Source organism: Mustela nigripes, chromosome 7, assembly GCF_022355385.1.
Source record: "Mustela nigripes isolate SB6536 chromosome 7, MUSNIG.SB6536, whole genome shotgun sequence".
NCBI lineage: Eukaryota > Metazoa > Chordata > Mammalia > Carnivora > Mustelidae > Mustela > Mustela nigripes.
In genome coordinates this window covers 139,962,923-139,983,723 of record NC_081563.1, presented here as the reverse complement: position 1 = coordinate 139,983,723, position 20,801 = coordinate 139,962,923, and the positions used below count along the sequence as shown (strand labels likewise).

Sequence of the window (20,801 nt, the reverse complement as noted above, 5' to 3'; positions counted from 1 at the left end):
GGAGACACGGTTTTCAGGCCATACCATGGGACGGTGGTGGGGGGCACGCCAGGGTGAGCCCATGTGGCAGACACACGGGGACAGGGGCCTGATGGTGAGCCAATGTCAGGGTCCCAAAGGAGGAAGGACCTGCACGACCTGGGCCACGCTGGGGGGCGGATCCGAGGTTCATTTGCTCCGCAGACACCAGCCACATGTAGACCTGGCGCTTGGGAAAAGTGGGCCGGGACTGTGGCCCAGACCCTGGCCTCAGCCCCTGCCCCTCCGGCTGAGGCCTGACCTGCAGTTTCCTGTCCCTGGGGCCGGCCGGTCCCCAGAGACCTCCTTTTAGGTTTGGAGCCTTTCCACCTCCTCCGTGCAGGGGGGCCTGAGCCCCGCCACTCACTGGGCTTCTGCTTCCTCGTCCTCCGTCTCTGGCTGCCTCTCTCCATCTCTGTCCCCCTCCTCGCCGGCTCCCTCCCGCTCCCCGCGCCCCGCTCCCCGCTCCCCGCGCCCGGCCGCGGGGCTCCCTGCCTGCCGCCCTCCGGTGCGTCTGGCGTCCGCGCCTTGGCCGCTCGCTCCCTCGCCGCACCTTCCCTCGCGTCCCTGTGGCGCCCGCGGGGCCCGTGTCCCCGCGTCCCTCGCAGCCCCGCGCCCCTCGCAGCCCTCCCCGCCGCGCCCCTCCCCCGCCGCTACCGCATTGCCGTACCGCAGGGCGCAGTGCACTGCGCGCGCTCCGTCGATAGGTGGACCCCCTCCCGGAGAGATAAAACCGCCCGCGCCGGCGCCGCCGGTCCCTCTGGCTGAGACCTCGGCTCTGGGTAAGGACGCTCGGCCTCCGGGTCTCCGCCTCCGCCCCCGGCCTTCGGCAGCGGGTCGGCTCTCCGGGGGCCGGGCCGGGGCGGAGGGGGGCCCCCGCAGAGGGGCGAGGCTCGCGCCGGGCGAGGCTGTGCGTCTCGCTCCGGGCTTCGGCGGGCCCCAGGGCTCCGCTCGGTCCCCCGGCGACGGCGGTGGGGTGGGGGCCCCGCGGTGGCGCTTGTTTATGCGCTGGTGCCGGCTGGGGACAGGTCTTCTGGGCGTCGGCGATGGCCCCGCAGCTGTGACCTTGGGGCCGGTGGCGTGAGGGGTGCTGAGGGGTTGCCGCAGGGTCCTCAGTGTCCTCAGTGCCGGGGCTGTTGGGGCTGCGGGGCAGAGGGCGAGACAGGGAAGACCCCGGGGGGCATCCGCCACCCCACCCTGTGGCCCGGGAGGCGTCCACTTGGCGTCCGCACCCTAGGGTGCGCCACTGCTGCCTACTTTCCCTCCCCCAGCGCCCTGCCCCCTCCTGGGCTGCCTAGGTTTCTCCACTGACCTCCAGGATGGGGCAGGGGTTGTGGCCCTGGGCCCTCACGGAGGGAAAGGCGGAGGGGGTCCCCTGCCCCCACCAGGCTGCAGGCATCTCTGTCTGGCACTTCCTGGGCTTGGCTGCTGGGGCCAGATTGCTCCCCACTCTGAAGAGCAGGGACCCCACCTCCCTGCCCTCCAGTCGGCCCCCTGCCCGGATCCGGGAGAGCCCAAGCTATTCTAGGCCCCTGATCTGGGCACCACCGCCCTGTGGGCGCTCTGGCCCAGCCCGACTCCCCTGGTGCCAGCCTGCCTGGCAGGGACGAAGGGAAGATGGCGCCCTCCCTGCTCGAGGAGGGGAGTGGGGAGCCCTGACCATTTCTCCACCCCAGCAGCAGCAGGGCCTGTGGGGGTGGGGTACAGCGGGGCCCAGGACTCCCGGTGGGGGAGCAAGCACCAGGGACAGGACTGCAGCGCAGGGCAGAGTGACTCATCACCCGGCTCCCGACTGGCCATGGGGTTTGCCCAGCTCTTGGGAGGGCGGTTAGCCTCCTTCGTGGGGGTGCTCTGTGGGCATGACACCCAGATATTTAGGGCAGATTGGACCGCTGGGGCTTGCCATCTGACCCAAATGGGCCAGGCACAGGCTGGGGGGGGTCTTCCTGCCCCACCAAGTGTGGGAACGTGGCCCCGTGGGAGGGTCGGCAGGCAGGGGCGTGCTTGCAACCTGTGCTGGCCGGTGTGTTTGCTGGCTTCCCTCTGAGGCTCTCCATCACTTGTCCCCTCACCCCAACCCCCAGAATCCGCGCTCAGCAGCCCCCCCACCCTGAGCCACAGCGCTCCAGGCCGTCCCAGCCCTTCCCCGCACCCCGGGCAGAATGGGCAAGGAGAAGACCCACATCAACATCGTGGTCATTGGCCACGTGGACTCCGGCAAGTCCACCACGACAGGCCACCTCATCTACAAGTGTGGAGGCATCGACAAGAGGACCATTGAGAAGTTTGAGAAGGAGGCGGCGGAGGTGAGCCTGCCCCCCTTGCCCCCGTCCACAGAGAGGACAGGATCCACACGGTGGCTGGGCTGGAGCTTCCCTGACTCTGGGGCACAGGGCTCAGCTGATCTCCTCCAGGGCAGGAAGGCAGGAGCCCTAAAGGCACCCGCGTGGGGCACAGGGACCCAAGAGAGCCCAGCTGGAGTGGCTGTGGGGGGCGGCGGCCTCTCTCTGGAGACCTGCTTGGTGTGGGCAGAGGGACAGCCTGGGTATCTGCCCCTCAGTGCGGGGGAGGGGACCTGGAGGCAGCATTTCTGCTCCACAGGGGTCCACACCAGGCTCTGGAACTCTCTGCCACATTGGGCTTGAGAAGCCTGCACCCAGGGTGGGGTTCCTGGGTCCCCAGGGCTAAGTTCTGGGGCTGGAGGTGATGCTGCCCTCACTTGTCCTGGGGCCGGGCCAGGCCTCAGGGTGGCTATTAATAGCTGACTGATGGGCACTTAGCCCATCAGCTCCATTTTCTCGTGCTGGGCTGGGGAGGGCTGCCCGTCCGGGGTGGCACTCTTTTGGGGGGGGGTCCTGGTTGCCTGGGGAGGAGAGGCAGGGCCCCATTGGCTGACCTCTTTTCTCTTAAGTGGCTGGGACCTATGGGTGAGAAGCAGCCACAGAGTGGGGGGGGGGTCTGCTCTTGATAACCTCTGTGCCCGCCCTGGGCTTGGGAGAAGCTCCTGTCTCGGAGGCTGTGAGGGTTCTTTCCTGGATGATGGGGGGTCGGGGCCAGGGCCCAGGAGGAGTCAGTTGCTGGCCTGGGCTGACCCTGCTCGAGTGTGTGCGTGTGTGCGCGTGCGTGTGTTGGGGGGATTTGTTGCGCTGGGCTGTCTCCTTCCGCGCCTCAGCCCAAAAGCTGCGTCACTCCCTGCTTCCCTGCGGGACTGGAGCTGGGGGAGGCTGTGGGTGTTTGCAGGATGTCTGGTTCAGGTCTAGCTGGGTCCCCTCTGGGGCCCGTCTGGGTGGCCCTCTGGGCTGGGCAGCCTCCCCGGAGGGCAGAGCACTGTCCACGCACAGCCCTGAAGGGAGATCTGCCTGCTGGACAGAGGCCTCGGCAGCTGCTCTGAGCACAGCTCTGACCCAGGGCACGGGGGTCTCGCTGGGTGGGGGACCGACATTTGCAGGGGGAGCACAGAAGGCGAGGAGGAGCCTCAGCGCCACTTGGGAGCGTCTGTAGAAAGAGCTGGAAAGCCAGGCCCTCCCGTGAAACACATCCCTTCTTTTTTTCCCTTAAAAAAAATTAGAGGGTTATTTTTTTGGCTTGACACCTTGACGGTGATGTTGTCCGCCTCTGGCTGACGCAGGGATCTGATCTGCGGACGCTGGGGTGGTCAGCTTCCGATAGAGGGGCACCCGCGGCGGGGGGGGGGGGGGGGGGGGCGTTGAGATCGCCTGGTGGCTTCCCTCCAAGCCTGATTCCCAGGCCCTTGCGCCACCTACTGGCGGACGTTCGAATGGCCACCATCCAGGTGGCAGGAGGCCGGACCTGGGCACACAGGGTGGTGGGGCTCGGGCAGGGCAGGGTTGAAGTCCCGGTGTCCCTCAGAGGTCCTCGCCTCTGGCTCCCTCATCCCAGAGATGGGCTCAGAGCCCCAGGGACCCAGGGGGGCGCCTCTGCTGTGACGCGTTCCCACGGCCAGCCGGCTGAGTCCTGGGTTCCTCCCTGTGCCACGCCCCACCCCTGCAGATGGGGAAGGGCTCCTTCAAGTACGCCTGGGTGCTGGACAAGCTGAAGGCCGAGCGGGAGCGCGGCATCACCATCGACATCTCCCTCTGGAAGTTCGAGACCACCAAGTACTACATCACCATCATTGACGCCCCCGGCCACCGCGACTTCATCAAGAACATGATCACTGGCACGTCCCAGGTGGGCGGGACACCCATTTGGGGGACACCTGGGGGCCCGGGGCCCTTGAGGGGCAGCTGGGTCTCCTCGGCTTCCTGCCCAGGGCGTGATGCTCCGGACGTTTGCTGTCCCCCGCCCCCCCCACCCCCGGTACAGAGTCCCCCAGACAACTGATTAGGGGCCCCAACATCTCAGCCAGGAGGGGTGTCCATAAGGACCGCCGGCCACTGCCAGGGCCGCCTTGGCAGACAGACAGTTGGACAGACAGTCAGACAGACGCAGACAATCAGACATCGCCAGGCCATTCACACAGAGGAGCCCCTGCTGCCGCCCCCTCCTGTCGGGGACCCCGAGGCCCATCCCCGGGCAGCTGCCTGGAGGGGCCTGGGGCTCACAGGGCCCGACCTGCCGGACAGGCGGACTGCGCGGTGCTGATCGTGGCGGCCGGCGTGGGCGAGTTCGAGGCGGGCATCTCCAAGAACGGGCAGACCCGCGAGCACGCGCTGCTGGCCTACACGCTGGGCGTGAAGCAGCTGATCGTCGGGGTCAACAAGATGGACTCGACGGAGCCCGCCTACAGCGAGAAGCGCTACGACGAGATCGTCAAGGAGGTCAGCGCCTACATCAAGAAGATTGGCTACAACCCGGCCACGGTGCCCTTCGTGCCCATCTCTGGCTGGCACGGTGACAACATGTTGGAGCCCTCGCCCAACGTGAGTGCCCACGGACAGTGGCGGGGCCGCCGGGACCCTCCCTGGGCGCCCAGGGTCCTGGGGTATGCGTGGGTCGGGCTCAGTCAGGGCCAAGCCCAGGGTCAGAGGACCTGTGCGCAGGCTGCCCTCAGCCTCCCCCGGGCCTGCTCCGTTCCCCTCACCTGCAGGAGCAGGGGCCCCTGCCCGGTGGCTCAGCCTGGCGACGAGCCCGTTTGCGTGAACTGGGGCCCTCCACTCTGCCCCCCAGGAGGCCCCCAGAGGCTCTTCTCTGGCCGGGGCCCTCTGTCAGGTGGAGAGTGCAGGAGCAGCGGCCGCTGGGGGCCAGGCCTGAGGGCCCTGTCTCTGGACAGTTACTGTTCATCTCCCCCAGGAGCCTCCCCAGGGGCTCCGAGCAGGTTCGGCCTTGGGAAGGGCCGAGAGACCCTCCCCCAGCTGGATAAACTGTAGCTCAGGCAGCCTGTGTCTCAGGGACCCTGACTCAGCAGGAGATGGTGAGCTGGAGCCTGAAGCGGAGTTTTCAGAACCTGAGACCAGGCACCTAGACACAGTGAAACAGGAGCACACCCTGGCCTAGGAGGGTGGCCATGTGCTCTGGCCGGTGCCATGGCCACCACAATGAGGGAGGCAGGCATGGAGGGGAGACTGTCCTGGAGCCCCGCGGTCAGGGCGCAAGGCTGGGGACCGTGCCCCCATCTTGCTGGGCTGCATGTTTGCATGTGGTAGGTCCCACAGAAGCTGGCGCGCGCACACGCGCACACACACACACACACACACACAAAGATGGCGCGCACTCGTGGGTGAGCTGACCGCACCCTCCACCCAGGGAGCCCGACAGAACACCGGCCCCTGGACATCCCGTTCCCGACCCAAGTGCAGGGCGCTCTTGCTTGATCTGTGCTGTCTAGGGGACACTGTCCCTGGAGTGGACTGGGCAGTGCCGCCGGCCCCTTCCCCTCCTCTCTGCCTGTGGCCAACGGGCTGGGGGGGCCCTGTGCCAGGAGGGCATTGGGTGTGCGGTCAGGAGAAGCCATAGGCAGGGAGGGTTCAGCCATGCCTGGAGACAGTTGGCGCAGTGGTTAGGGAGGAAGGTTGAACTCTCTACCTGGAGCCTGCCCACTGGCCCAGCTCCGGCCTTTCTCGCTCTGGTGCCAGCCCTGCCCAGGGATCTGAGGGTGCAGGAAAGGGGGCTGAGCTGGGCTGGGCCCTGCTTCTTTTCCCAAACCTCCTTTCCCAAGGCTTCTGTGATGTTGGGAGTGTGAACTGGTGGGTGGGGAGGGTACAGGCCACCTGGGCCACACCTTGATGGACATGATCTGGCTTCTGGTACAGAGCTGGCCGGCAGGGTCTGTGTGCCCCTGCTCCTCAGACCCCCTCGGGTCAGATGCCTCCTTCAGGGTTCCGGGAAGGTCCTGGGGAGGCCGTGGGGCTAGGATGTAGGGCAGGGTGGGTGTAGGTGGTCTCCACCTCCAGTGGATACTTTCTTCCTGTCCAGATGCCGTGGTTCAAGGGCTGGAAAGTGGAGCGTAAGGAGGGGAATGCCAGTGGCGTGTCCCTGCTGGAGGCCCTGGACACGATCCTGCCCCCGACACGCCCCACAGATAAGCCCCTGCGCCTGCCGCTGCAGGACGTGTACAAGATTGGCGGTGAGTAGGGGTGCAGGTTCCCCTGGCTGCGGGCGCCTGGCCCAGCCGACCCCGGCGGGCTCTGCCCCTCGCACCCACTCTGAGACCAGGGCCCTCGACAAGGGGCTTTTGAGGCCAAGTTGTCTGCCTCTCCCCCAATGCCATAGACTTTCTGGGGGACCATCCATCCGTCTGTCCATCCGCCATCCATTCCTCCATGCAGACAACTGTTTTCCCCCACACATCCATCTGTCCATTCATCCATCCATTCATCTACACGTCCGTCCGTCCATCCGCACAGTCATCCATCCGACTGTTTGCCTCACACAGCCATCGTCCATCCGTCCACCCAGCCACCCACTCACCCACATGCCCATCTCTGTCCACACCCCCGTCCACCCCCGCCCGTCCATCTGTCCATCCATCCGCCCACCTACCCATCCCTACCCATTCATCCATCTGTCCAGGGTCATCTTCCCCTCAGCTAAGCACTCAGCCCTATGCCAGGAGGTGGTGGCACATGGGTAACTCTCATGTCCCCTTCCCCCCATGACATCCCAGTCTCGTGGGAGACAAGATTTGCTCTAGACCCGAGATGACAGGGAGACCGCAAACCAGCACGAGGCACAATCCGGCTATGTGCAGGGGTGTCGCACTCTCCCAGAACCGAGACCGGCCACCAGCCCCAGGCTCTGTCATCCCGCAGCTGGGGTTGGGGGTGGAGCTGGAGCTTCTCCTCTCGCAGAGGGGGCCGGACGCCCACCGAGCAGCTACATGGCCTGAGCAGATCCATGAGAAGTGCGGGGCACCTGTGCCCCTTTGGGGTGGCCCCTGACATCAGCGGGCCCAGGTGGCTGGTCCTCCACAGCCCTGCTCTCGTCACACCCGGAGGGGCCTCCCACAGTGCCCCCCCCCCTGGGGACAGGTGCCACCTGGGGGCAGGGACAGGCCTCCAGGTCCAGACGGGCTCCCCTCTGCGCGTGTTGCCCTCACCTTCTCCTGCGCAGGCGTTCCTGGGGGTTCTCTTGTGTTCGGTCCCTTTTCTGCCGGGGTCAGGGTAGCCTCTGCCGTTCTCCGAACCTCAGTGCCGGCCTTGTCCCACCTGCCCCTCACGGCCCTCCTCTCCGCGCAGGCATCGGCACCGTGCCCGTGGGCCGGGTGGAGACAGGCGTCCTCCGGCCCGGCATGGTGGTGACCTTCGCCCCCGTGAACATCACCACGGAGGTGAAGTCTGTGGAGATGCACCACGAGGCCCTGAGCGAGGCTCTGCCCGGGGACAACGTCGGCTTCAACGTGAAGAATGTGTCGGTCAAGGACATCCGTCGAGGCAACGTGTGTGGGGACAGCAAGTCCGACCCTCCCCAGGAGGCTGCCCAGTTCACCTCCCAGGTGGGCGGCCGGTCCCTCAAGGACAGGAACAGGGAGGTCCTTGGCATTAGCAGAGTGCTCGGCAGGGATCAAGAGAACCGGACCCTTGCCTGGCCAATGAGGCTGTCCAGGGCTTGGGTCAGGGCTGGGGGCCTCACGGGGACAGCACACGCTGGGGCGGGCCCAGCCTCGTTGCTCGGAGCCTCCCTGAGGTCCCATGTGGGTCCTGAAAATGTTTCTGTTGCTGGACTTCTCCGTAGTATTTTATCCTCTACATTCTCCCTGTGCCCTCTCTGATCGCCGCCCCACACGACAGGCTCCCGCGAGGTGGACCGGAAGGGCAGGACTTGTGCTGCGGCTCCTCATCCCGCCTCACACGGCATAAGCCCTGCCCACTGGCCCTTCCCACAGGGCACCGGTCGGTGGCTTATCTCTTGTGGTTCGCCAAGTGCTTCCTGAGGACCCTGGGGTCCGTGCCAGGGGTGTGGGTCCCCCGTGGCCTGACCTTCCCTCATGGCCGGCCCCCAGCCCCAAGCGATTCCAGCCTCCCTCGGGGCTGACGTCCCCTTTCCCACTCGGGGCGTGTCTGACAGCCCTGCGCACGTCTTTGCCCAGGTCATCATCCTGAACCACCCGGGGCAGATCAGCGCTGGCTACTCACCGGTCATTGACTGCCACACAGCCCACATCGCCTGCAAGTTTGCAGAGCTGAAGGAGAAGATTGACCGGCGCTCGGGCAAGAAGCTGGAGGACAACCCCAAAGCCCTGAAGTCGGGAGACGCAGCCATCGTGGAGATGGTCCCTGGGAAGCCCATGTGTGTGGAGAGCTTCTCGCAATATCCACCTCTTGGTGAGCTGGGCCGGGGGCGGAGGGAGGCGCAGCCTAGATGGGGCTGGTCCGGGCTGCGGCAGAGGGCCGCATGGGGCGGCATGGGGCGGCGGGCGGGGGGTGTCCTGCACTTTGCTGTGGCCTCCAGCCTCCATCTCAGGGAGCGTTGGTGGCCCTGCCGGGCAGCTCTGGGAGAAAGACCCCAGGCCCACAGCCAGTCTGGCGGCAGAATGGGGACTGCCCGCTGGGCGTCCCCTGGCCACAGGTATCCCTAGGATGCCCCGCAGGCCCGTGTCCCAGAGCCCCCTTGTGCGGGTTGCTGGCCCGCGTCGTCCCGGCCGAAAGGGTCCACTCCCGGCCAGGCGTGTCCCGGAAGCCCCCCAAGGCCTGGGGCCGGTCCTGGGGTCGTGCCTGCCGCCTAAGGAGACCAGAGCTGATAGACATTCTCGCTCTAGTGTCTCCCACTCCGCGGGCTGTGGACCGCACCGCCCGCCCCCGGAAATGGCCCGGGGAGGGAGGATGCTGTGAGCTCGAGTGCGCCTGCGCGTGGCATCCCGGCCCGGGGCGGGGGTGGGGGGGCGGGGCCCCGCTCGCCCCTCACGCCCCCTCCCCGCAGGCCGCTTCGCGGTGCGCGACATGCGGCAGACGGTGGCCGTGGGCGTCATCAAGAACGTGGAGAAGAAGAGCGGCGGCGCCGGCAAGGTCACCAAGTCGGCGCAGAAGGCGCAGAAGGCGGGCAAGTGAAGCGCGGGCGTCCGCGGCGCGACCCTCCCGGGCGGCGCCGCGCCCCGCCCCCGGCCCCGCCCCCGGCCCCGCCCCCGGCCCGGCGCCCCGCCCCCCCGCCAGGCGCACGTCTGCACCTCCGCTTGTAAGAGGCTCTCGGTCAGCGACTGGATGCTCGCCATCAAGGTCCAGTGGAAGTTCTTTAAGAGGAAAAGCGCCCCTGCCGCCCCCGCTTCCGCGCCCAGCCTTCGCCGCGCTCAGTGCCCGTTTTACCAATAAACTGAGCGACCCCAGACCCGTGTGCGCCTGCTTCTGGGTGGGGTGCGGAGGGGTGGGGGCCGTCCGCCCGGCGCTCTCCCCAAGCCCCTTCCCGCCCCCGTGTCCCACCTGCGCCCGCCACCAATGCCGGTGGCCTGGCCGGTGTCCTGCCGCGCTACCGGGGGGAGGGGAGCCCACGCTGGGCCCCCCGCCCTGGAGGCCTGATCCTAAGTCCAGCGGGTCCGGTTTGCAGTGGGGGGGACGGGGGCTTTGGAAATGCCCTCCTGGGGGCGTCCAACACAAAGACTCCGCAGAAGGGGGCTGAATGTTTTGGGGGTCTCTCTGAGGGCCTCTCCTGTCTCCCTCCCCCCACCCCAGCCAGTCACTGTGGCTGGAGAGAATCCCCTCATGCGTCCCGCCCTTCAGTGAGAGCCTGGGTGCTCCCAGGACCTCCAGTCCCTCAAACCCTGCAGAAAGCCCGAGCTGTGGTGCTGACCTTGCTTCCCGGCCGGCCATCCCTGCTCGAGGAAAGCAGCTCTTGCTGTGCAGGGGTTGGTGCTGCCGGAGCTCTGCCCACGTGGGGGCAAGGATGGACCCAGCCATGCTCACAGTAGGGGACGGGACTGGGGGCTCTCCTCCAGGGGAGCAGTAGGCCAACCACGTGAGTCTCTAGGGCTGCTGCAACTGACCTCAAACTGGCTTACGATGGCAGAGGTGTCCTCTCCCGCCGCCAAAGTCACCGCGACTGGACATAATTCGGGCATTGGTGGGGCTGTACTCCCCCCAGGGGCTCCCATTCCTTGCCTCTGGCAGCTTCTGGTGGCTGCCAAAGTTCCTTGGCTTGTAGCTGGCCCACTCCAGGCCCTGCCCCACAGTCCTGTGGCTTCTCCTCTGTGTGTCCGATGGCCTTTGGCATTCTCTTGTAAGGACGCAGGTGACCGGCCTACGTGAGAGCCCAGCGCCATCTCATCTTGGGACCCACAGCAGAGCTGCTTCTGCAGAGCCCTTCCCGCCACACAGGCCACTTCACAGTTCCGGGGGTTGGGGCCTGAAATCTGTGGGGGCACATCCAGGCCGCTACACTGGGAGAGGCTGCCAGCTGCAGAGATGGGCGCTTGTGGCTCAGAGGTGTCTCCCTGCCTGTCCCCAAGGCGGCCTGGGTCCAAGGAAGATGCATGACCAGAGCGGGACAAGAAGGAAGAGCCTAGCAGCCAGACAGAGCGACGTGTGGCCTGCTCCCGGGCACTGGTGCAGACCCACGTGGGAAGGGTCCGGACTGACCCACAGAGGCCTCCAAGGAGGGGAGCCCGAGTAGGAAAATACAGACAGAGGAAGCCCAGGCAGATTTGTTTCAGACAAACGGTGAATATTTTTTTATTTTTTATTTATTTTATTTATTTTTAGAGATTTTATTTATTCATTTGAGAGGGAGAGGCAGAGACAGAGAGAGCACAAGCAGGGGGAGCAGGAGAGGGAGGAGCCGGCTCCCGGCCGAGCAGGGAGCCCGATGCGGGGCTCGGTCCCAGGACCCTGGGATCATGACCTGAGCCGAAGGCAGACGCTTAATGACTAAGCCACCTAGGCGTCCCCCAATAGTTTCTTTCTTTCTTTCTTTCTTTTTTTTTTAAGATTTTATTTATTTATTTGAGAGAGAATGAGTGAGAGAGAGCATGAGCGAGGAGAGGGTCAGAGGGAGAAGCAGGCTCCCCAAGGAGCTGGGAGCCCGATGTGGGACTCGATCCTGGAAGTCTGGGATCATGACCTGAGCCGAAGGCAGTCGCTCAACCCACTGAGCCACCCAGGCACCCCCACACACACAATAATTTCTTAATATAAATACGTCACATACAGTATTAACACAGAAAAAGTATTTGTTCTTTATTGGAGATTCGAACCTGACTGTGTATTTTGTCTGCGACCCTACCTTAGGAAACCAGGTGCTTCCTGCTGCTCTCCTGGGAACCCCCCCACCCCCAGACTTCTGTGGCTGGGGGGACCTGGTGACCTGAAATCTGTCTGCCCCAGGAAGCTGTCCTCACGGCTTGGCCCAGTGAGGGTTGGGGTCAAATCAAATTAAACTGTCAGCCTGGGACACGGTGGGAGTGAAAAGCAGCTCATGGGGGTGGAAGGACTGTAGGGTCTTTCAGGGGCCCCTCCCCACCCTTCCCCTCCCGTCTGCTGTGGCAACTATGGGTCCGTCTGGGAGTCCCGGTCACTCGGACCCTGCAGGCAGGGCTAGAGCTGAGTGTCCTGCCCAGCAGAGGTCTGTGTTTGCCTCCTGCCCCCCCACCCCGTGCTGGTCCCCCCCAGAGGGGGTGCATTTCTAGCACTGGGTCACGGATGCTTCCAGGTTCGCAGACTCCGGGGAGGGTGTGGAGACAGAGGTGGGAGCACTTCTTCCTTCCCACCAGGGTCTGAGACAGGTGAGGGTGCTGGCTCTGGTCCAGCGTGGGGTTTCTGGGGAGGGTCTCAGCACTTTGGGCCCGTTCTGGGGCCAGGTGATGAAGGCAGGCCCAGAAAGTTCCACAGGCCTGGATCTGGAGCCTGGCAGGTTTGGTGCCTCGCGGCACCCCTGGTGCCAGGCTCAGAGAGGGGCCCATGGGAAGGCCAGGGAACCTGGGCCTCAGCCTGGTGGGGGTGCAGCAACTCTGGGCACCCACGGAGGGGGCAGCACACCTCCCCAGGCATTCGCACCTGCCTCCAGCAGCTGGGGGGCTCCCCCGCTGCCTCCAGCACTCTCTGGTGGCAGGGTGGGGAGGCCTGCACTCAGGGGGCGGGGCTTCTGGGGGCCAATGAGCCGGGCCACATCTTTGGCAGGGGAGGTGTGTGGGGGGTTGGGGACCGGCACAGCCTTCTCTGTGACACCCCTGGCCTTCAGTTTGTACAATGTCATCACACGTCACGGGGCCTCTGGAAAGCCCTGTGGATCTGAGAGAGCAGTCATGAGAGAGACAAGGCCTTGGAGTTATTGTGCAAACAGTTTTTGGCTTCTAGGGCCTTCTAGAAGGTTCTTAGGACTTGAGGTGCTTGGACTGAACTTTGAGAGCTGCTGATCTCAGCAGCGCTGCCGGCGGCAAAGCACAAGGACCGAACTGGTGGTTCACTGGGTCGCAGCAGGTACGGGCGCACAGGTGCGGCCGCCGCCTCCCCTCCAACCCCTGCACTGTCCAGTGCTCACTGGGGCTGTGCTTATGGCCTGCAGGGGTGAGAAGGAGGTGCAAGCTTGGAGCGCAGGGGAAGGGGGCATTCCTTTGGTCTGGTGGGCCCTTTCCCACCGCAGGCTGAGCTGAGTAGGGGACACCAGAGTGGCAGCTTGGGGAGCCCCGTGGGCAGCTGGATGGGCCCATGGAGGGGGACACGGTAGGGGGTACCACAGCTTGACCATATTCGGCAACCTCAGGGCTAGGGGCCCAAACTGGGACGCAGATTGGCACTCACGAAGGGTTCACATTTCTGGGCTATGGAGGGGGATGTGGAGGCCCAGAGAGGTGCCCTGGCTGCCCTGGGCTGTCTGGGGCCTGGGCTCAGTATGGCGGCACCCAAGGCTAGGGCTGTGGGGTCATGTGCCACCACTCTCTGCTGGGCTCTGGATAATTATTTTTCAAGATTTTATTTATTGATTTGTCAGGGAGAGAGAGAGAACACAAGCAGGGTTGATGAGCAGGGAGCCTGATGCAGGACTCGATTCCAGGACCCCGGGATCTGCGCCAAAGGCAGACACTTCACCTATGGAGCCCCACAGGTGGCCCTGGGATGTGCATAATTTAAAGCAGGAGCCACCAGGACCCAACTTGCAGCTTCACTCTTTGGGTGCCTCTGAATATTTCACTAGTTGTTGAGCCTGCGGGGTCCTGCTGAGCCGGCCAGATCAGGTCTGTCTCCTGTCCTTGTCTGCCCGGGGCTCCTGGCGCCCTCCCCTCAAAGCAGACCTCATCTTCTCTCCCTCCCCCAGGGTCCAGCGTGGCCCTGCCAAGGACAATTCTGTGTCTGAACAGTAGTTTCGGTCCCCAGTAATGGGGTTTTGGGATTTTTCACGAGGGAGTAACTGTCCTTGTGGGTACTGGGGTATGTCTACAAGTGGGACCATGGGTATGCCAGAACAGATCTGTACAACTCTGGTGTGCACCCAGCCAGGGCACGCCTGTGTGGGGCTCCTGGGTGTGGGGAGAACTCGAGGAGGGGGGCATCCCTGAGCTCTAAGAGCTGAGCTCTGAGCTCTGCCGTGACTGCAGGCATGGGTGTACGTGTACACAAGTGGCTGTAGGTGTGAGTGCACGTCCATTTGGATGCGTGTTTGTGCTAAAGAGAGAGCACATGTCTGTGTGTGCACACACACCGTCCCGCATCTCAGCCTTGTGTGCCCTGCCAGCTGGCCGTCTAGTGCCAGAGCCGAGCCCCCGAGAAGCATCTGTGAGAGGCTGGACTCAGGCCGCGCTGGGCCCTCACCCGGTCCCGTGGCCTCGCAGGCAGAGGCTCGCTGGGTGGCGGGGCTGTCGGGGTGCTCCCAGCTCCGCTGGGGTGAGTCAGTGCAGGAGGGAGCATGGTGTCAGTGAGCGATGTGGGGCGCCGGCTCCTTCCCTGGCTTCGCTCCTTGTGTCTCACTGTGGGGGTCATCTGGGGAGGAGGCAGAGGGGGTGGGGAGGCTTGAGTCCAGAACAGCTCCGACGCGGGCTCGGAATGGGGTCGGCCGCGGTGGCTGTCAGCCTCATCAGCCACCCTGGACTGTGGGCTGAGTGGGGGCCCAAGGCAGGGTTGGGGGAGGTGAGAGGGCACCCAGGCTGTGCTTATCCCGTGTCCACCTCGGGCGGAGTGGGTGGGCCTGGAGCCATCAGTGGGGTGGGGGGGCAAATCCGTCCCTGGGCTGCCTCCCTGAACATTCTTGGTGAAGTGGGTGCTGGCGGCTGGGGGGGAAGGGAGCGTTGCTCCTGCAGGCTCATGGGAAGGGCATGGGGGCCAGCCCTGTGTGCCTGCTGGGCCTGCTGGGACACCTGGCCCAGCACCCTGGGGGCTGGTCATTGCCAGCTGCTGTTTGAAGTTACAGCAGTCAAGCAGGCTGGGGTCACTGGGCTCCTGGGGTCATCGGTTTGGAAAGCAGAGGGCAGTGCTGAACCGAACGGGGAGCCAGAGGGCACACAGAGGGAGGTGAAGAAATGGAGAAGAGGGCCGGGCCCCGAATCCCACGGTGGGGAGGGGCAACATCTCCCCTCTCACCTCCTGGCCTGTGAGCCAAGCTGGTGTCCTCCCAAGGGAGCGGGGCTTAGACCTCAGCTCTGCGCACCTCCAGGGCTGAGGTGCGGTCGAATGGCTCTCAGGGAGGGGTGCTCCTGGACTGCCGGCGGCCTTTACTCTGTGTGTCCCAACAGCCAGGCCTTCATTTTGGGTGAGGAAGCAGTGCATGTTGGAGATGGAACACACTCAGAGCCGGCCCTGGAACGGATTCATTTATTTTTACTTTAATGCTTATATAATGCTGGGCATTGTCTAACCGCTTTACAAATCTTAACTCACTGCGCTGTCGTGACAACCCTGTGATGTATGTGCTATTATTATCACCCATTTACAGACCAAGAAACCGTGGTACAGAGAGGTTCCGCAACCGCCCGAAGCCATGTGTGTGCGTTAAGCCTGTAAACCGTGAGACAGAGCAAAGACTCCGTTGTTCTGTGATGGGGTAAACGTAGCGCTCTGTCGGCAAGCTAGAACACGACAACGAGGACGGTGCTGGGCTGCTGTGCTGAGCTCTGATGAGGAGCTGGTGACGGGCCTGACCAGCTGCCCCTTGGCGATCGAGGCCCCTCACCCAGATACTTGCCTGCACAAAGCCCTTCGGGGTGGGGGAAAGTCACCCTCCTTCCCAATATCCCAGATTCTTGTCTCCTTTCTCACGACAATTCTCATCCCTCAGCTTGGGTATTATTAGGAGCTTTGGGGAGAAAAATCCATGTATGTGCGCTATTTCACACTAAGGTGTGGATGGCTAACTTACCAGAAATATTTGCATTTTACAAGAAGACTTTGTCAGCCTAAATCTTGGTGTGCCAACCTCAGCACCACGGCCGCCTGGGGATAGAGAGCGCTTGGCTGGGGGGTGGGGCGCGGCGGGGCCGGAGGGCTTTCCTGTACACAGCAGCCGCTCTCCACCCACTAACTCTCACAGCTGCTCCTGTCGTGGCAACCAGACAGCGCCAGGCATTACCTGCTGTCGGCCTAGGCGGGAGCACCTGGCCTACAGGGGGCCCTCTCTGCTGGGGGGATGCCAGAAAGGGAGGTGGTCGGCATATCCGAGCTGGGGGGGTGGACAGTGTCTTCTTTTCTACAGCAACCTGTGCAGGGGCTCTGCAGGACGCCAAGGAAGAGGGCTCAGTGGCAGCCTGGGATTCCCATGGCTCCTTCCTGACCTTCCCTGGACACTACTCCAATCTGGACGTTGCTGGGGACGTTTTGCAGCTCCGCTCAGGTCAGTGTCCCAGCAGCCCCACGAGGTGGGGGCCTCTTCCCTCTGCTTGACCCGTGAGAAGCCCAGGGCTCTCCTCAAGGTCTCAGAGCTCAGGCGAGATCGTGGGTCACTTCAGGGCCACGTCCTGCAGCAGCCACACCTGCCTTCAGTGATGCGATGGGCAGGAGCCTGGTGTTCGCTGGTGGCGAGGCTCCGCAGGAGCCATCCCGGCAGGGCCGTCGGGCTGGCGAAGGCTCCGACTCTGTCTGGGCTGACGATAGCTTGTGTCTGCCGACCAGAGAGTCCAGGCTTCCTGTTGTGTCCCTTTAGCTCAGCATGTGGTGACCTTGTCCTGGAAGAGGGGGTGGGTGGGGGACAGGGACAGCCCACGAGCCCTGCCCCAGGTTGGGCACCTCTGTCAAAAGCCTACTGGACATCTGGCCGAGCAAGCATGGCCCTCCAATGAGCCGGGGCCAGCCATGGGCGGGCAGCCAGGACCCAGATGCTGACAGCCTATATGTGGGCAGGCAGCTGGCCGCTGTGCTGGCCACGAGCCAGTCACCATGGCACTGAGCTCCAGCGGCCCATGTCCTCCCATGGACTAGCACTGCAGTCCCCGAGCCACCCAGGCTCCAGGCCAGTCACTGAGGGCCCGTCCTGGCTGGAGGCTCCTAGTGATGTCGAGCCCTAGAACCAAGTGACTGTCATTCAAGGAGTGTTGAAGAGCAACTCTCTGGGCTGGGCTGGGGGTGTGAGTGCACGAGGGTGTGTGTGCACAGGGCTGGGGGTGTGAGGCACGAGGGTGTGAGTGTGTGCACGGGACTGAGGGTGTGTGCACCGCCTGTCCAGTGGAGGGGTGAACAAGAGGCAAGCAAATAAGCCACAGTTTCAGATCCCGATGAGGACTGAGAAGGACTCAGGTGTCCCCTTCAGGGAAGACCCATAAGCTTGGCCTCCCTGAGAAGACGTGCAGAGACCTCCATGTGCCGGCCGAGGAAATAGAACGCCTGGCACAGGAAGCAGTGCATACGGACAATCCTTTCCTGGCTCGGGGGTCCCTGAGGCTGTGGTGTGCCTGGGGTTGGGGGGAAGGGAGAGGAGCGGAGGGGGGGGATGGGGGCAGAGCCGCGGATGTGCAGGTGGGGTGGTCTGAGAGCTGCAGGGGCGGGTTACAGAGGTGAAGAGAGCACTAGGTTATGGTCGAAGGGCCACGGGAGCATTGATGGGTCCAGACCCTTGGAGGGGCCCGGCTCAGACCCGCCGTCACAGGGCGTGAGTGAGGGCCCATCTGTCCCTCAGATTTTATCTGCCGCAGAACAGGGACCATTGGTCATAGTTTTTTCATTTGCCCAGAGGTGTGGAAAGGGGTGTCGGGTGCCTTCTCTGTGGACCAGAACTGACACAATGCGCAACCTCCCAAACACCATCCCTGTGTGTTCCTGGAGGCCGGGCTGGGGCGGGGGGATGGTGCAGTGGGGGCGGGGCCGTGGTGGCAGAGGCCGAGCAGGGGCTCCCCTCGAAGGCCCAGAATCTACCCGTTGGTTTCCGCCCTTCTGGATGTGTCCAGGACCACCATCACTCCGCAGCCTACCTCCACGTCATGGACACCCTCGGACAACTGGTGCCAAAGAATTATCACGGCTGCAAAATACCAACCAGCTCCCTCATGTGATTAGTCGCTTTGCCAGGGGCTGGGGAAGCTTGTTGCGAACTCCGATCCTTGAAAAAAACCTATAAATTAAATTTTTATTGACTTTAGTATGAGACTTTTTAAAAAAAATCAATGCTTTCATATTCAATCTCTCCCTTGCTGCCCTGCGCGCCACCCGCACCCCCCCACCGCCGTGAGCTGGATAAAGCCAGCCCTTCCTCCTCCTAATATCGGAAAATTCCCTGGAGGGAGGGCTGGGACTTTCTGTCCGGGTAAGCACTTCCTGTTGTCCAAATTACACAATCAAGACGAAGACAGCCCTGACCCAGGTTAAGGGATTGAGAGCCTGTTTCCTCATTTCCCCAAATGAAGTCTTGTTTCTTGGGCTGGTGGCGTGTGCCCTCTGGCCTCTGCCGGGGTCCTCTGTTTTCCTGAGGCCAGCATGATTGGAGAAGGAGCTTGCTCCTTTTCTACTGGGAGGAGGTGGGTGCTGGTGAAACAGGAAGCTTTGCTTTCCGGTGTCTGCCCCCGGGGTCCCCATGGTCACTGGCCCAGAGAACTCAGTGTGGCTGAAAACCTGGATGTAAATATCTTCTATGTGACCACCAGATGGGCTCCACGAGCAGGTGTCAGAGCTGCCCCTACCCTACCCCGGAATGGCCCGTGCAGCATCACTGCTGGTGTCCCTTGGCCAGGACGAGCAACTTTCGGAAGCCTGTTTCTTCTGGACTCACTTCCCCTATGCCCTGATGTCTTCTCTGTGGGACCCACCGTCCTATGTTGTCTGTGAGACTAGAGTCATGAGCTCCCCAGGGCTGCCTCCCAGGAAAGGCCAAGCCCACTCACAGCCTGGTACCTCTGGGGAAGAGGGAATAGTCCAGATGTTTTGCAAATTTGGTTTCTACAGCCAGCAGCTGTGATGTCGTGTGCTGGGCTCTGGGGAACACAAGAGCAGGCAGGACACATGCAAAGGCGGGGCAGTGGGGTCCCAGCCCTGTGTGGTGGGTTCCCTGATGGGAAGGGAACACGGAAGAGCACTTTGGGGGTGGGGGGGGTCTGTGAGACCTTGGAGTTGGCCTCGCGTGAGACAGCAACAGTGGCCACACTATTTTCTCAGCTCAATAGTTCGATCTCGGCTGCTTAGTGCAGCCAATGATGTGGTGGCGGGAGGAGGAACCAGAAGGGGAGCCCAGGAGCTGCTGTTTCGGAGGCTCTGGGGAGAGTGGCTGGTGCTGGAGGTGCTGGGCCCGCCTCCTGTCCAGGGGGAAGGGTATCCCCAGACTGGAGCTGGGTGCTGTGTCCATCTGGACTTTTCCACTCCTCTTTTCTGGGTTCTGCAGTCTTGGCAAAGATGGCTTGAGCCTGAGAGCTCTCCCATCTATTTTTAAATAAATGAAATTCCTATCTCTTGCATGGAATTCATCCCAACTAAGCATTTAGCCCCGCAACCCTGGTTCCCTGTGTTGCAGGGGTAAAGGGCGTTGTTGACCAGGTTGCTGACAACCGGACAATGGTGTGCATGGCACAAAGCTGAGAACATGCGTGTTCAGTGAGCCATCTCATTAAAAGGACATCCTAAATCAAGGCTCTGAAGGCAACTAGTCTCTCCTTAAGGTCTCAGGATGCCAGAGAGCCTGGATGGTGTTCCCATTTCAGCCCTCATATGTTTGCAAAAACGACACCTGGGAATTGCTCCTTCCTCCTCTGTGAAACGACCTCACCCATGGGCCCACTTCACTGCCACATCGAGCTCTGAGAAGGGCTCCCCCAGGAGGGGACATGCCCCGCTAAGGTGACACCCCATAGTCTGGGGCTTTTAACAGGATGAGAGCACACAAGGGCTGCTCAGAGGCTGCGTGGAGAGAGCCAGCATGGGAAGCCTCTCTCTTTTTGTGATGTAAGTGGTCATGCCCCCCACCTTGAACTGAGGAGGTGGGCTCCCCCTTCCTCAGCCTGGGCTCAGCGGGGTGTGCACACCCAAGGAAACTGCAGCCACCTTAGGGCACACTGGCTGAATGCTGGTGATTGTAGCTAATGACCAGGCACAGAAGCAGGGTGGTGGAAGTCAGGAGTGTGGCCCCGTACCTGTGTGCACAGTTGTATATGGGGCATAAGCGGCACTCCATCCTCAACATTCTAGATGACTTACAGATTAGACCATTCTGTCTGGAAAAGGCCACATGGCCTCTAACTTTGGAACGAAAAAAGGGCCAAGAGCACCGCTGATCCAGCACCATGGACAGGGCTGCTTCATCGCCAAGTTACTGGGGAGAACAGAGTCTGCTACAAACTGGGCTGATCTTAGTGGACCCCACAGTCCTAGGCAAACGTGGGAAGAGGCTGGATGTGGTCAGGAGAGGCACCTGCAGCCAACACCGTGCAAGGGAGGCTGCAGAGGGAGGCTTCAGCGAGGTGGGGGCAGGGTGAGGAGTGTCCATGTGGAGTGCGCAGGGGCCTCTCCATGACTGAGGAAAGAGTCCTCTGGCTTCCCAGAAGAAGATTCCAGAATGACACCCCCCCACACACAACCATGGCTCCCTGGCTAGGGGAGGCAACCTTTGCCTACCCCCCCCTCAAGAGGACACCTTGCTATCTGTGTCCAGAACCTACCCTCCTTTGTTCTGGACTATGGCACCAGTGTCCACTCTGGGCTCAGGTCTCTGTCTTGTCCTGGGGGTCATCCTTCCAGGTCCTTTCTGGGGTCTGCAGAAGGAAGTCGAGGCCCCTTGGGGTGAGTCTCTCAGGTCTCACCTCTCTGACCACCTCTGCCCCTCCCCCTGCTTCAGGGGCCTCTGTTCCTCCCTTCCGGGACTCCTCCAAGGTCCAGTTCAGGCCCTCTCTTAGGAAGTCTCTCCAGATGCTTCCCTCTACAGTCAGGGACCTGGGTCTAAGGGGTCCTCATAACTGGCCCACTTAGAGGCCAAGCACATAAGGTCCCAGTGGGCTGGGCCTTAGCAGAGGTTCTACTAAGGGCCGGTGCCCATTCCTACGTCCTGCTCCTAGGTGTCCAGTC

The 20,801-nt window shown here is 63.0% G+C and overlaps 1 protein-coding gene and 1 long non-coding RNA gene across 2 annotated transcripts; both read left to right on the top strand.

Annotated features, from left to right (window-relative positions):
• The first annotated feature begins 707 nt into the window (after window positions 1-707).
• EEF1A2 (eukaryotic translation elongation factor 1 alpha 2) lies at window positions 708-9,736 on the top strand. Its single transcript, XM_059407420.1, has 8 exons — window positions 708-800; window positions 2,103-2,324; window positions 4,030-4,209; window positions 4,605-4,901; window positions 6,394-6,544; window positions 7,656-7,912; window positions 8,507-8,741; window positions 9,337-9,736. Exons 2-8 carry the CDS (start codon window positions 2,181-2,183, stop codon window positions 9,462-9,464), a joined length of 1,392 nt encoding a protein of 463 aa, XP_059263403.1. The 5' UTR covers window positions 708-800; window positions 2,103-2,180; the 3' UTR covers window positions 9,465-9,736.
• A 4,844-nt stretch (window positions 9,737-14,580) lies between these two features.
• Window positions 14,581-17,895, top strand: LOC132022111 (uncharacterized). Its single transcript, XR_009405525.1, has 2 exons — window positions 14,581-16,158; window positions 17,705-17,895. It is a non-coding gene; the product is annotated as an uncharacterized LOC132022111 (long non-coding RNA).
• Window positions 17,896-20,801: the final 2,906 nt, after the last annotated feature.